General features: G+C 33.3%; 1 protein-coding gene and 1 long non-coding RNA gene across 3 annotated transcripts; one reads left to right on the forward strand and one right to left on the reverse strand.

Annotated features, from left to right (window-relative positions):
- Nucleotides 1-4,124: 4,124 nt before the first annotated feature.
- Nucleotides 4,125-7,226, forward strand: LOC103869013 (homocysteine S-methyltransferase 3). 2 transcript variants are annotated; one of them, XM_009147055.3, is made up of 8 exons: nt 4,125-4,495; nt 5,285-5,341; nt 5,474-5,700; nt 5,878-6,007; nt 6,231-6,434; nt 6,531-6,602; nt 6,683-6,894; nt 6,962-7,226. In XM_009147055.3, the coding sequence occupies exons 1-7, from the start codon at nt 4,313-4,315 to the stop codon at nt 6,851-6,853; spliced, it is 1,044 nt and encodes a 347-aa protein (XP_009145303.1). In that variant the 5' UTR covers nt 4,125-4,312; the 3' UTR covers nt 6,854-6,894; nt 6,962-7,226. The 2 variants fall into 2 exon arrangements, with proteins under 2 accessions (XP_009145303.1, XP_009145302.1); XM_009147054.3 differs by having other exon boundaries at nt 4,134-4,495; nt 7,005-7,226.
- Nucleotides 7,227-13,169: 5,943 nt separating this feature from the next.
- LOC103869015 lies at nt 13,170-14,356 on the reverse strand. Its single transcript, XR_633098.2, has 2 exons — nt 13,667-14,356; nt 13,170-13,578 (listed from the first exon to the last, which is right to left on the reverse strand). It is a non-coding gene; the product is annotated as an uncharacterized LOC103869015 (long non-coding RNA).
- Nucleotides 14,357-14,386: the final 30 nt, after the last annotated feature.

Genomic DNA, 14,386 nt, shown 5'->3' on the forward strand with positions numbered 1-14,386 from the left:
TCTTTGAGCTTATTCTCACACAAGAGACTGTGTGAAGTAAGTTTGGGGGAGAGTCTACTATCTCACATTGTGTTTTGTTTTGATTACTTGTCATTAAGTCTCATGCATTGCATTGTAAATAATTATTTGCATAGAAAACCCACAAAAATTAAAAACATTTCGAAAATCACAAAAATAAGCATTTAGTTGCATCATTTGCATCTTTAGGATTGAGTCTAGAAGCATTTAGATTGCATTCATGCATTGGAGAAACCTTGTAAAGAACACATGTCTAGAACTCAATTTGACATCCTAGCTAAACATATCAAGTAGCTTAAGCATCTTTTGAAAAAGCTTGGAAGCTTTGAGCCTTGAAAACTCTTCTTGAAACTTGTTTGCTTGCTTGATGTTGGCATTGTTCTTAAGATCAGCTCCAATCTAAACTTGGCTTGAACGAACTTAATCTCTCTTGCATATGGGCACTTGCATACTTGATCATGGATCTCATACACATTTGGGTTATCTTATTCCTTTATATACCAATCTTTGTGAACCCAAATGGCACTCCATACCCTACAACCCTAACCATTCTTTGAGACCAAAAATTGAATTGCATGAGTGAGGCCTCTTTTGATAGCTTGTCATGTACAAAATCTTGAGAGTATTGGAGGCGACATAGGTTTATTCTCATCTCTTGCTAGCATAATGAGCTAGCATTTAGGGACAGTGAGAGGGGTTTGTGTAACCTAAATTTCAATATCTTGGGTTTGAGGAGTGAGAAAGATGAGAGAGATGAATAAAAGAGTGTTAATAGAAAAGAAAACTTTAGGGACAAAAAAAAAAAAAAAAAAAGGGAAAGTATGAAGCTTTAGATTATGTACGAAAGAACCTTCCCCCTTATAGAAAAAAAAGAAAAAGAATCAAAGAGAAAGTGTGGAAGGAAATGAGAAAGAGTTAGAGCTAAGTGCTGTAAAGAAAATGAATTAAAGTCCCTAGTTAGTTGAGTCAAAAGAAGAAGAGAGTTGTTCATTGGGTGAGTGATGAGAGTGTGTTTTATTTTGGTTTGAGATGATGATAAAAGGGTAGAACTGGTAATCACTTAGGAAAAGGGTAGCATGATGAGAATTAATCTATGTATGCATGAGTTGCTTCTAATCTTAGATAAATTTTGCATAATGATCAAGTTCCTTGTTCTTGAGTGATAACCACTTTGGAATAATAACATTTAAATCCTTCTTTTCATTCATATTAGACCATTGCTTACCTAGCCAAATGATTGAGATCATGTGCCCATTTGTGAGAATTCACTTTGTGTGTGTGTGTGAATCAATGTGAGAGCTGGTTGAAGGAACTTGTCAGTTGATGAGTATTGCAACTTGAGTAGAGGCATAAGAGTATGGATAGGCCTAGAGAAGCTAGAGTATAATAAGGGAGTTGCTCATGCTATTTGCTATGTTTTCTTTGGGATGTCATATTGAAGGCTAGAAAGTGTTTCTTTTGGTTATAATCTCCCAATTTAAAATATCTCCTTCTTGTGTTTTGAAAAGTTTACTTGAGGACAAGTAAAGGACAAGTTTGGGGGAGTTGATATCTTGCATGTTTACATGTTTTTAGCCTTCATATCTTGTACATTTTGATCATATAGATTAGGAATTAAGCATCTTTAGAGTCTATGTTGCATGCATTGTCCTTATTAGATGTTGGAGAGTGCTATGGAGTGATTGGAGATGTTTGGGAGCATTGTGATTCAAAAAAGAAGTAGAAAAGGATCATTGGGCGAGTAGAGGAGCTGGAGCGACCTACTGGAGCGAGGTCATGCACCCGCTCTGGATGAGTGAAGTGTAGAGCGACCCACGGGAGCGAGGTATGACACTCGCTCTGTACTAGAGCGACCTCTTGCACCGGGGTAGTGCACCCGCTCCGAGCTCAACATGTCGTCGACAACTTTCCAGATGTGGAGCGACCTGGTGCAGCGAGGTCATGACCCCGCGCGCAATTTGAAGAAGTGGAGGTGATCTTTGGAGCGACCTACGGGAGCGAGGTCATGCACCCGCTCCGAGCATTCTTTATCTTAGTCGAATTTTAATGTTTTAAAAGGGCTTTTTAGACTTTTTAATGGAAACCATTAGGTTTTCCAAAGACATATAAATACTCTTGTAATCCTAAAGTTAGGATCTTATCTTATTTTCTATCTAATCACAAAGAACTTTGAGTGTGATTTCTTAGATTATATTGATCACTAATCATGATTAACACCAAATCATCATTGATTCTTGGGTCTATCATGACAATTAGTGAGTAGTCATCTTTGGATTCATGGGTTAGGGAGATTAAGGGTGATTAAGCTAAATCTAAGGTGTTTAGGTATAGATCAATCTTGTTCCTTGCTAGTAGAGTGCTTTTAATGCAATTTTAGAGTTGACCTCTCTAAAGTTGAGCTCTAGGCATTTCATACCCGGAAGGTGTATGATGAAATGCCTGAACCAACTCTCCTGAGCTTTTAACATTCTTTACCAAAGGGATTTGTTGTTAAAGGTGTTAAGATGGCTAGTAGACTTGAGATTAATGAATACTTAGATAACATTCAACCAAAGGAATTTGATGCTTGAGTTATCTAGGTAAATGAGCATTCATCTAGGGATAGAGTTTGCTTAGGATTGTGTCTAGGTCTAAGGTAGATATAAATTGGTTGAAAGTTGACACCTTTAGGTTGAATCTTGATCACCCAAGATCAATTCCCATAACCCATGAGTTCTCCCATCTTATAAGAAAGAAAGCTTTGTCCTTTATTGCATTTTAGGTAGAAATCTAGTTTAAAATCATCTCAAGAACTGGTAGCACTTAGATTAAGCAAGGTCTTGCATTCTCTTTGCATCATAATCACTTAGAACTGGTTTGACATCCTTTATACTACAACATTTGATTAGGAGCCTTGAAACTCTTATCATCAACTATCGTTTTAGAGGCGGTGGCTTCATATGATCTTTGGATATGGCATGCATTTTTTGGACCTCCAGGTACCTTAAATGATATCAATGTTCTTGATCGTTCACCTGTTTTTGATGACATAATAAATGGTCAAGCTCCGCAAGTGAATTTCTCGGTCAACGGAAGAGATTATCATTTGGCTTACTATCTCACCGATGGCATTTATCCAAAATGGGCCACCTTTATCCAATCTATTCCAATTCCACAAGGGCCTAAAGCAGTTTTATTTGCTCAACGACAAGAAGCTGCCCGAAAAGACGTCGAACGTGCTTTCGGAGTCTTGCAAGCTCGATTTGCCATTATTAAAAATCCGGCACTTTCTTGGGATAAAGTCAAGATTGGAAAGATTATGAGAGCATGTATCATACTCCATAATATGATAGTGGAAAATGAACGAGGTGACTACAGTCTACACGATGTTTCTGATTTTCAACAAGGCGAAGGAAGCGGAAGTTCACATGTCGATCTCACATATTCAACAGATATCCCTACTAATATCGCCAATATGATGGGTGTTCGAACAAGAATTCGTGATAGACAAAAACATCAACAACTAAAGGATGATTTGGTTGAACATTTATGGCGTAAATTTGGACGTGATCAAGATACCAACTGAGTTTCGATGTCTCTTTCAAATTATTATCGTTTGTTTTAGTAATCTTTGTGTTAATGCTTTTATGTTTGTATTTTAAAATTGTTGTTTAAAATGTTATGTTTAACTATGTTTAATTTAATTAATAAATTTTATCTTCTTAAAAAAAATTATGTTTAAAAATTAATTTAATATTTTTTTATTGTTAAGCAACTTAAGTTAAGCAACTACCAATAAACCAGTTTCATTAAGTGTTTTTTAATATTATCTCTTAGCCTTACTTTAATATTTAAATATTCTTTAACAACCACCTAAGCAACACTAAAGGTTGTTAGCAATAAACATGCTTTAAGTAGTAACGTGGGTGGCTCAGAAAAAGACGTACAACGTGGTCCATGAGTTGGGTGGGTGATTTCCCACACGGCAGGCAAAGGAGTCTGCTGGCTGTCTGATCATACAATTTTGTTCATAAATATCCACTTTCTTATTTTGTTAACACAACTATCCACTTTTAGTTAATACCACTTAACGTCTATTCATAGTTATTTCGCTCGTTTTCCTCATTACAAACTCATAAGTCGGTCCTCAACAATATACCAACACTACTTAAAAGGGTGTATATGTCATTTTAAAGTTCCCATAACTCGGGCCGCCTATAGAAAGCTCATGCATCTATTCTCAGGATCAAACATCAAATCTCATCTTCATATCTAGTTCGTCTTGATCTGGCTCATTTAACCTAAATAGAGCTATATGGGATCATTAGTGAAAAAGGGAACGTCATCTTCGTTGATGACCGAGTTCTTAGAGAAGTGCGGCGGTTATGCGGTGGTTGATGGAGGGTTTGCGACAGAGCTAGAACGACACGGAGCTCACATCAAGGATCCACTTTGGAGTGCCAAGTGCCTCATTACTTCTCCTCACCTCGTCACAAAGGTTATACATTTACTATCTAAGTGGAAGTTTACTAACTCGTAATTAAGATGTTTTAGTAGTTGGAATTATATTTATAACTTCAGGTTTTAAATTGAATTCTGATTCCGTATCTTTTATATATTAACTAGGGACAGTCATAGACACTAGATAACATTAGCTATATTTCTCATGAATTGAGTAAATGACCTTGGCTTTTTATCAAGAGTCAAATGAGTTGATTTGATAAAAAAAAATTAAATCAACTTATTTCTCCAAATATATTTGTCATGTTTATTCTTGATTTTAACTTTATAAACATGTCTCTCAATTCGTATGCAAACGAGTCTTTTAAGGTAAAAGTAACAATGGTAGATATACTGGATTTGGATCCAATGACAATATAAATCTGACACCATTTAGCGTTATTAGAATACATTTCTTATACAAGATCATAACCTCTATATTTTAAATGAGCCTCAGAGAAAAAGAATTAAGCTAATTAAAAAAAAAAGTAATCATCTAATTAATTCATTCTAGTGCAAGAGTGCAGATAACAAGTAAACAGTAAACCGTCACGTTACAACTTGTAAGGCCGTGCTGCTACGTGCCCTTTTCATCGCATTCCATTCCAACTATTGTCTCCCTCACCCCACCACGCCGTTTACTAGACTAGACTGGGACTCCATACAATCTCTGATCAGTTCTCTATATTTTTTTTGAACTACAGCTCAAGATAAAATGCCACAAAAATTTTGTGTAGTGTAGTATATAATATTACTTTAGCTATATAATATTAGTTTCGTGTAATAGGTGCACTTGGATTACCTAGAGTCTGGAGCAAACATCATCATAACCGCATCATACCAGGTAATTAACGTGTCCTATATTTTCAAGAAACATGGAAGAAAACTTGATAATATTCATTTAGCTGTACGTGATTTAAGTATGTGTGATAACTTTCAAACTCTATGTTTAAAACAAATCAATTTATATATACAGGCGACTATCCAAGGATTTGTAGCTAAGGGTTTATCGGTGGGAGAAGCGGAGAGTTTGCTGCGGAGGAGCGTAGAACTCTCATGTGAGGCACGTGAGATTTTCTACAACAGATGCAACAAGGGTTCTTGGGATTTTGACCACGCCGGAAAAGCTTCCCGGCGACCGGTTCTTGTAGCAGCTTCCGTTGGTAGCTATGGAGCTTATCTCGCCGATGGCTCTGAATACAGGTTCTTTGAATGATATGCTTGATCGTAATTTTTGCTACATTCTAGGTATCAAATTGGACTTGAACCCAATGAAAGAACTATATATATGTAAAAGTATATTTTTTTTTTAATGTAAAAGTATTGGTTCCCTTTGTAAATATAATATAATTTTTTTCATCCTTCATAATGCCTTTGCAGCGGAGTATATGTAGATTCTGTGAGCAAGGAGTCATTGAAGGACTTCCATAGAAGAAGAGTCCAAATCCTAGCAAAATCGGGAGCCGATCTAATTGCGTTTGAGACCATTCCAAATAAGCTCGAAGCTGAGGTAGATAAATTTCTGTTAAATTTTGACTATTTGTGGGGGTTACGAACCAGTATACGAGTCTTCCTAGTGGTGGGCCATTCTTCACATATCTTACATATTAGTTAAGCGTTAGTAGTGGCTGTGTTTGGCCGTTGTGATTATATTCTATAAGTATAGTTGTTACACGATTTGGTTTAGATTTCTACATACTGTATATAAATATATTATTTTCAATGAAACATAGGCTTACGTGGATCTTCTTGAAGAGGAAGGCATAGACATTCCAGCATGGTTCGCGTTCACTTCCAAGGATGGAGTCACTGTGCCAAGTGGAGAGTCTATTATAGAATGCGCGGAAGTGGCAGATTCTTGCAAGAAACTGGTGGCCATTGGAATCAATTGTACTGCACCAAGATACATTAGTGATTTGGTTATCTCCTTGCGCCAGGTAATTAACATATATAGTAAATAGACGCAATTATGGGATTAGGGTTTTCCCACTGTTTTATGCCTTGCGGCTGAAGCAACTATCTTTTTATTCCAGGTGACTCACAAACCGATCATTGTCTACCCAAATAGTGGAGAAGTCTATGACGGTCTGAACAAGAAATGGATTGTGAGAGTTTCTATAAAGAAACCTGGTAATTATAAAACAAAGTTACAAATCTGACTTTTGGGGGATTTATTTTATGGCAGAAGTCAGAGGAAGAATCTGAGGAGGATTTTGTGTCGTATGTAAGTAGATGGAGAGAAGAAGGAGCATCTCTATTTGGAGGGTGTTGTCGGACTACTCCAAACACCATCAAAGCCATTACTAATGTTCTCTCATGTGAGTCTTCGGCACCATCCAAACTCAAATTCTGGTAGAAGACTTGTCAACGATGGAGTTTCTGCGCTTGTGGTGTCAGGTAGGAGTTTGGAATATACATAGGCGCATATGATCTTATACTAATACGTTTCTTTCTGTGTTACTAGATAACTTATATATATATATATATATCCTTGTCTTTTGACGCAGCTAGAAGAATGTCAACTATGATAGTAGGTTATAATGCCGGATATGATAATAAGAGTATTGTCTCATCACGGGGTATAAGTGATGGTTTAATGTTGATGTAAAAGAAGCATATTTCTATATGTGCTGTAAAACGCGATGTAATGGAATAAACTTCTACTTGTCTTCTGTGTATGAGCAATATTTCATTCCTCAATAAATCTATAAAAGAGGGATACAGAACAATGCTTAATGTGGGTGGAACCCGAGATTTGCGTTTAGAATAATTTTGTGAGGAACTTAAATTCTTCGTAAATTTTCAAAAAGTTTAATTCCTACGTAAATTTACGTGAATATTTGGGATTTTTGTTCGTGAATAAACGATTTGCGAAGAAATAATTTTCTTTACAAATCATGATGTTTCCTATAGTGTATAATATTAATATACTTTTATTATATAATTAAAATTTAAAGTTAAAAGTTCAGACCATTTATATAATCTCTCACATTTTTTGTTAGGTTCCTCATACGATATCTCACTTTATATGTTGTTTCAGATACTTCTTAATTTTTAGTTAGACTGTTTATTGGTGTGTTACAAAAAAATATTACTGTTTATTGAAAGATTTTGAGCTCACCACTAGAAATATGTTTAAATCTCTTGAAGTTTTTTCTCATTGTTGATGAAAAAAAGAGAAAAAGAGCTGATACGCGTTCATCATATTTTGTTTTTGGGAAATTGCATTGTATAGCATACAAAAAAATTATAATTCATTCTATAACTAATTATCCTAACTTATCGATATACCACGTGATTTTTATATAATATTGTCATTTTATCTTTCTAGCCTACCGGCAAAACCTGCAAACAAAAACAGTAAAAAACAAAAGCAACTCGTGGTCCTCCAACATTCACACACTTTTTGCAAATTATTATTTATTTGGTAAATCCATAATAGCTTTGTGAAAAAAAAGACCGTTTGCAAAGGCTTTGACGGTGACGGACGGGAATCGGAGATTTGAAAATCTACATATGTGATGAGCCATTCTAGGTGCGGTGCCGATATGACTGAATTCTTTCCGATTCTACTTCACATGTACGTTTTGTGGAAGATACTTTTAACTACTATAAGTCACGGTTGCAATATTGTTCCATTCCATTTGACGATTTTATTATGTTTCATTTCATTTGACAATACTATTTTAGCATGTTCTATTCCACTTGACGGTTAATAGAGAGAGTATTCTATTTTGTTTATAAATATAGTTTGTAATTTTCTTAAGTTGATATTTGGGTTTAGGGTTTATATGTGGAGTTAGGGTTTAGTGATAAGAGTTTAGCACTTAGTATTTAGAAGGTGAGGGGATATGGTTGGGGTCACCATTAACTTATTCCATAGAATAGTAGACATTTCATAATTTCATTAATACATACTATGCTATTTATTTTATTCTATTCTATTTGGTTTTAGGGTTTATATATGAGTTTATCGTTTATGTTTGGGTTTATGATTTATATCTGGTTTTATGGTTTATATTTGAGTTTAGAATTAATTGATTAAAGTTTAGGGTTTAGTATTTAGGGATTCGGGTGGGGTTGAGATAAATTTAGTATATAAGGGTTAGATTCATATACTACTTGAGTGATACATAATACATTCTTTATTTAAGAAGTTTCTAGAAGTAACTAATTGTTTGATGTAACTAATTTACGTGAACTGGAAATAATAGTGCTTCACTCCTATCCATAATGACGACGTGATGCACTCTCTTTTTCTTTCACCGGACTGTTGCTAATGAATGGATATCAACACTATTAAAAGGGAAAGAGTCTTAAAAAACCTACCTATGAAAGTTGTTTGGACCATTTTATTTATTTCATTATTTTTTGGTCTTACTTTATATTTAGACTAACAATATGTTACCATATATTTCTCTAACAATAATTTATTCAATTCATTTATTTATTCAAATCTCACTCCTAAATCATAATCACTATTATTATTATATTTACCATTTTGATTTTTAATCACATATATGTGTACATTCTAACTTTCTCTTTCCTTTATAATAAAGTAATCATATCATATATAAATATTTCCACTAAAATCTCATATCATATACTAAAATTTCAACCGTCTATAGTTTGATAGATATTTTCATATTTAAAAATGAGTTTTCTGAATATTCATGTTATATTCACAAAAATATAGAAATTCATTGGTTCTGTTAAAGTTAACCCGACTTCGCGATATCAGTATTGATTATTCACGATTTTGAAAATTATTGGTTTAGATATTATACTTTTATATACTTTCACTTAAAAACAAATCAATATTATTAAAAGAAAAATAGTCTTAAAAAATTTAATATAAAAAAAAAAAGTTGTTGGAGTCATGTATAACTTTTTTTTTTGGTAATACCATTAATCATTCTAACCATACAATATTTTAAATATTTTTTAACATATCCTAATATTATTTCTTATGATACTTTTACTCAGAAAAATATTTTATCAACCATGTTTTTGTACAATAACGTTAAAAATCTATATCAAAAGGTTGTTGGACCTGATATGGACGTAATGGGTCCACATATGTTCGGGTATTTAGGATCCTAAAAAAAATCGAAATATCTAAAAAATCTGAAAAAATATTCGAAACTCCAAACAAATACCCAAAAAATTCAAATACCTAAAAATTCAAAATCTGACACGATGAAATGAAAAATACCCAATTTTTTTTTAATTTGAAAATTTACTTGAAATCAAAAACTATAATTGTAAACCAAAAACTTCAAAAAAATATCCATAATACAAGAAACATATTGGAAATATCCAAATATACCTAATAAACACAACATATTTATGATCGGGTCTACGGTAGGACACAGACTCAAACAAAAACCTGCGGGTCCAAAAAAAAACCCAATAGATTATCTTCTATGGACCTGAACTAAACCTATATTTTTGGGTCGGTTCAGTTTTTTTTTTATCCGGATATAATTCTCATGCCTAAAAGAAACTTACGTAAAAGTGTACATATAAAATCTCAAATAAACTAATTCGTATATTATATAATTGTTAAAAATTATATTTTTCGATATAATAAGACTTTATACTATAATATAATCCAAAAACAAAGCGCGGATCAAAATCTAGTAACTAAATAAAATACAAGACAAAAGCTAGTTACTTATAACGTCAAAATCAATGCTATTTTCTTACTTTCCATTCAAAATTTGGCTACTGGGCAGATTCTCCTTTTTTTTTCGTCCGCGCAGCACCCACTTAATTAAAAAGGGTTTATTTGCGGTCTAACCAAATTTAAAAATGAAATTATGTAGATAGCATTGATTTTGACATAATGAAGAATCTAACATTTACACCAAAAATTAGCCGGTTATACCCTTTCAACTTGCAGTTACCCGGTAAACATGATGTATCACAAATAATATATGGTGAGGAGTGACTTAAAACTATGTCATATGAAAAAAAATACACATCCACGTAACACATTTAATGACCACGTACATATATACACAGTATTCTATTCTACTTCGCCGAAATAGTATAGGACGACACAACCACATCTACAATCCTTAAACACTAAACACTACCCCAACCCAACTCATAAATACGAAACTCTAAACCCTAATTATTAAGCCCTAATTACTAAACTCTGAACCCAAATATAAATCATAAACCCAAATATAAACCCTAAACCCTAAACCTTAAACCCATATATCAAATATAAAATGAGTAGATTTCAATAAAGAAAGTATTCCACATCAGACATCACCGAAATAAAATAGAACTCTAACCCCACACACAACTCCTAAATACTAAACCCAACCCTGACTTTTAAATACTAAACCCTAAACCATTATCAATAAACCCAAACCTAAATATAAACTACTACATATTTATAATTTTAAAATAGTATAGGACATCAACTCTATCTCAACCCCTACAATCTAGATACTAAACTTTATCTCAACCCCACCCCAACCCCTAAATACTAAACCCTAAACCCTAATCAGTGAACCATAAACCCAAATATAAACCATAAACCCAAATAGAATGGAACAAAATAAATAGCATAGTACATACTGGTGAAATTATGAAATATATATGATTGCATGAAAGAAGTCAATGATGACTCCAACCATAACCCCTCACCTTCTAATTAGTAAACCATAAACCATAATCACTAAACCCTACATCCAAATATCAAAATACAAAAATGTACACAATATTATGCAATATTAAATCATATTTTATAATATTAAACTATACAATATAAATCATAGTACGATTTTTACAGATTCAAACATATGTAATGATAGTTATATATTAAGAAAATTACAAAATATATTTCTAAACAAAATAGAACACTCTTTATTAATCGTCAAATTGAATGGAACATGATAAAATAGTATAGTAACAAAGAGGTAGAAAACAACAAGACACATCTGGAAGAAGAATTGGCCGATGTTAGTTCACGTTGCCGGGTCTCCTCTTCCGCCAGACAAGACACCATCGATTTCTCAATCAGAGAAACCTCCCCTTCAGTCACCCACCGAGAATGTGAAGACGCTATACTCCTGCAAAAATCAACTCCGATAATTGTGTCCGTCTCATTGCTCTCTCCCAAATTTGAGAATCAAACGATTCAATTTCTCGAGAAAGAAGAAAGGTAAAAATTACGGAGATGATGACAGAACAAATATGGCGGCGACTATGAAACAAATGATGATGGCTGTGTTGGTTGTACATATAGAGGTGATTGAAGCTATGTGACAGAGATTTATGTGTTCGTCGTATAAAAAACATAAATTTGAGAGAGAGAGAGAGAGAGAGAGAGAGAGAGAGAGAGAGAGAGAGAGAGAGAGAGAGAGAGAGAGAGGAATATGAAGAACAAAGAAGAAGAAAACAAATTATGTGTGGATGTGTGACTTTCCAGTGGACACGAATTATTTTTAAAATGCAATGATTATTAATTTATTTATTTTTTCTGCAGGTTCTGATAGTTACAATAGAGGGCAATATGGCAATATTACATAAAAGACACATATACAGTGAAAAAATAGGGTTTTTAGTTGTAGATTGAATTATAATTTTTTTGGTGGTTATACAGTCCAATTTCCATGAAAAAAAAACTGAATTTGTTTTGAGTTTAAGTATACTTTAACGCAACCTAAAATTTTGAAGATTGTAATTAACCAAAAAATAACTTGGGAAAATCTTATCTCAAGAACAGTTCCTTTAACGATCATGGTGGCTCTTCCCGCCAGTTACCGTACTTTTGTTTTGTCTTTTGGCTGTAAATACCTTCGATCTTTTTTTTTGTCGATTGTATTATTAAGCCTTCTAGGCAAAGAATTCTAAACAATAAGAACTAGCAAACCAAATATAGAAAATGGATACACCAATAGGGATCCAAAGTAAACTAACACACATCTATCTTGCATATGGATGACTAAAAATTTTGCATATGAAACCTCAATATTTGTTTCTGTAATAGTTGAATCACAAGGGAGATAATCTTCATATTAATCCAAAAATACCACACTTTAAACTGAATTGGGAACAATTTCCACTCTCTTTTCAATACTCCAGTATGAGTTATCGAGACAAGACAACACCTTATATTGCTCTATTCAACTCTATAATTGAATCTTAAGGGAGATAATATTTCGATCTATATTGATTTTGTTTCGCTTCGGTGATTTTCCTTTCGTGTTGACGATTTTGTAGTGATAATTTCAATCAATTTCAGAGCTGATTATCAATCCTATATTTCTTTGATTTGGTTGAACATAAATAAAATCCAAGAAAGTTTAGCCTTTCACAGCTGTTCATTTTAATCCAGTCAATTATTTGTTCGGAATCTTTGTTCATCGTTTCAACTGAACCTATGTCTAAGAGAATCAGATTTACTGTTCTTGTAGCGCTAGTGTTGGCGTTCAAAGTAAAGCTTCTCTGATGATAGAAGGTCGAGTTTTGACGGGAGTTCTTGGTCTTTTTGAAGTAGATTCAGTAGAGTTAGTGTTTTCCACAATGGTCCAGCAAAGAGATTTCCTTCGATCTGACCCAAGCTTCCTCTGTTCTTACCAACGGTGAATCAAGAGGTCAAGTAGTTTCGGTTAGAGCGGAAGATTTCAAAATCAGTGAGTACAAGAGACTGAGAGATGACGAATCTCTACACTTATGAACTACGCAGGTTACTCAAAGATGAATTCAGTGATAGCGAACCTCTAAACAAGGCAACATCACCTATATAAATCAATAACTCGGAAACTAACTATGCTTAACGAAATAGAGACTAATCGTGTATATAAAATTCAGCATAGAACGAGCAATAAAATTAAACCTGGAACTAACATGAATATAAAAACCGCAAAAGAATCAAAGAAAACCTATGAATCCGATGTAGAAACTGACGAGCAAGGTCACACACACGTTCTTCGATAAATGAAGCTCTGAACCGAATTTGTTTCCTGTGTGGGAAGAAATTAGGGTTCAGGAAGATATTATGGTTCATGAGTATCATAAACCCGTAGAGGAAGAACAAATCTTCAATTCGTTGATTCGTGTCTGACAACAAAGAGAAGGAAGACGAAAACAAGATTAGAGACGATAAAATTGATGATTTCCGATGAAGAAACAAGGATTTTCCACTCACCCTAAATCGCCATTGATACGGGTTGAAAGTACAGAGAAGAAGAAGAGTAAAGTTAAAAAGAAATTAGCGTAAAACCTCTTACGTAGATTTCTCTTTTTCAGTTTTTGTTTTTACCTCTTTTCTTATTAATAAAAGTTTAAATCAATTACGAAATATAAAGATTAATTTGGTTAATTGAAGGGTATAATGGTATTAAGGAAATATAAATTCTACTTAACTAAGTAATCCTCTGCAAGTCCTATTAGACAATTCCAAGTTGAGAGTGTCTCTTTTTTCCAGTTTTCCTTTTTATTCTTTCATTTATGTTTTGTTTCTTATTAATGGCTAAAATATTTTGTTTCAAAAACGTTTTCTCCACTGTAACAATTAGTAAAATAGGTAACAAAGTTTTCCTAAAGATAAGTCATAAAACAGATGCAAAACAATTTACAGAGAAAAGAAGTTGAGAAATACTTTGTTACCTTAGTTGTTGAATTTTTTGTTTCCAATTATTTCATAACTTTAGACACAAGAGTATACTTGGTATTTAGGCTCTCGTACAACGTAGGCCTAGTATGGAACGGTGATAATAAGAACACAAAGGAAATGCATTAAAAATATATATATATTTTTTTGAAAAAATATTAAAAATATATTGATAATCACAATATTTGAAACTATGTATAGAGAAAAATGAAGAATAATATGGTGGAGCTTGGTGATGATTGCAGATTATATAGA

Source organism: Brassica rapa, chromosome A05 (genome assembly GCF_000309985.2).
Source record: "Brassica rapa cultivar Chiifu-401-42 chromosome A05, CAAS_Brap_v3.01, whole genome shotgun sequence".
Taxonomy (NCBI): domain Eukaryota; kingdom Viridiplantae; phylum Streptophyta; class Magnoliopsida; order Brassicales; family Brassicaceae; genus Brassica; species Brassica rapa.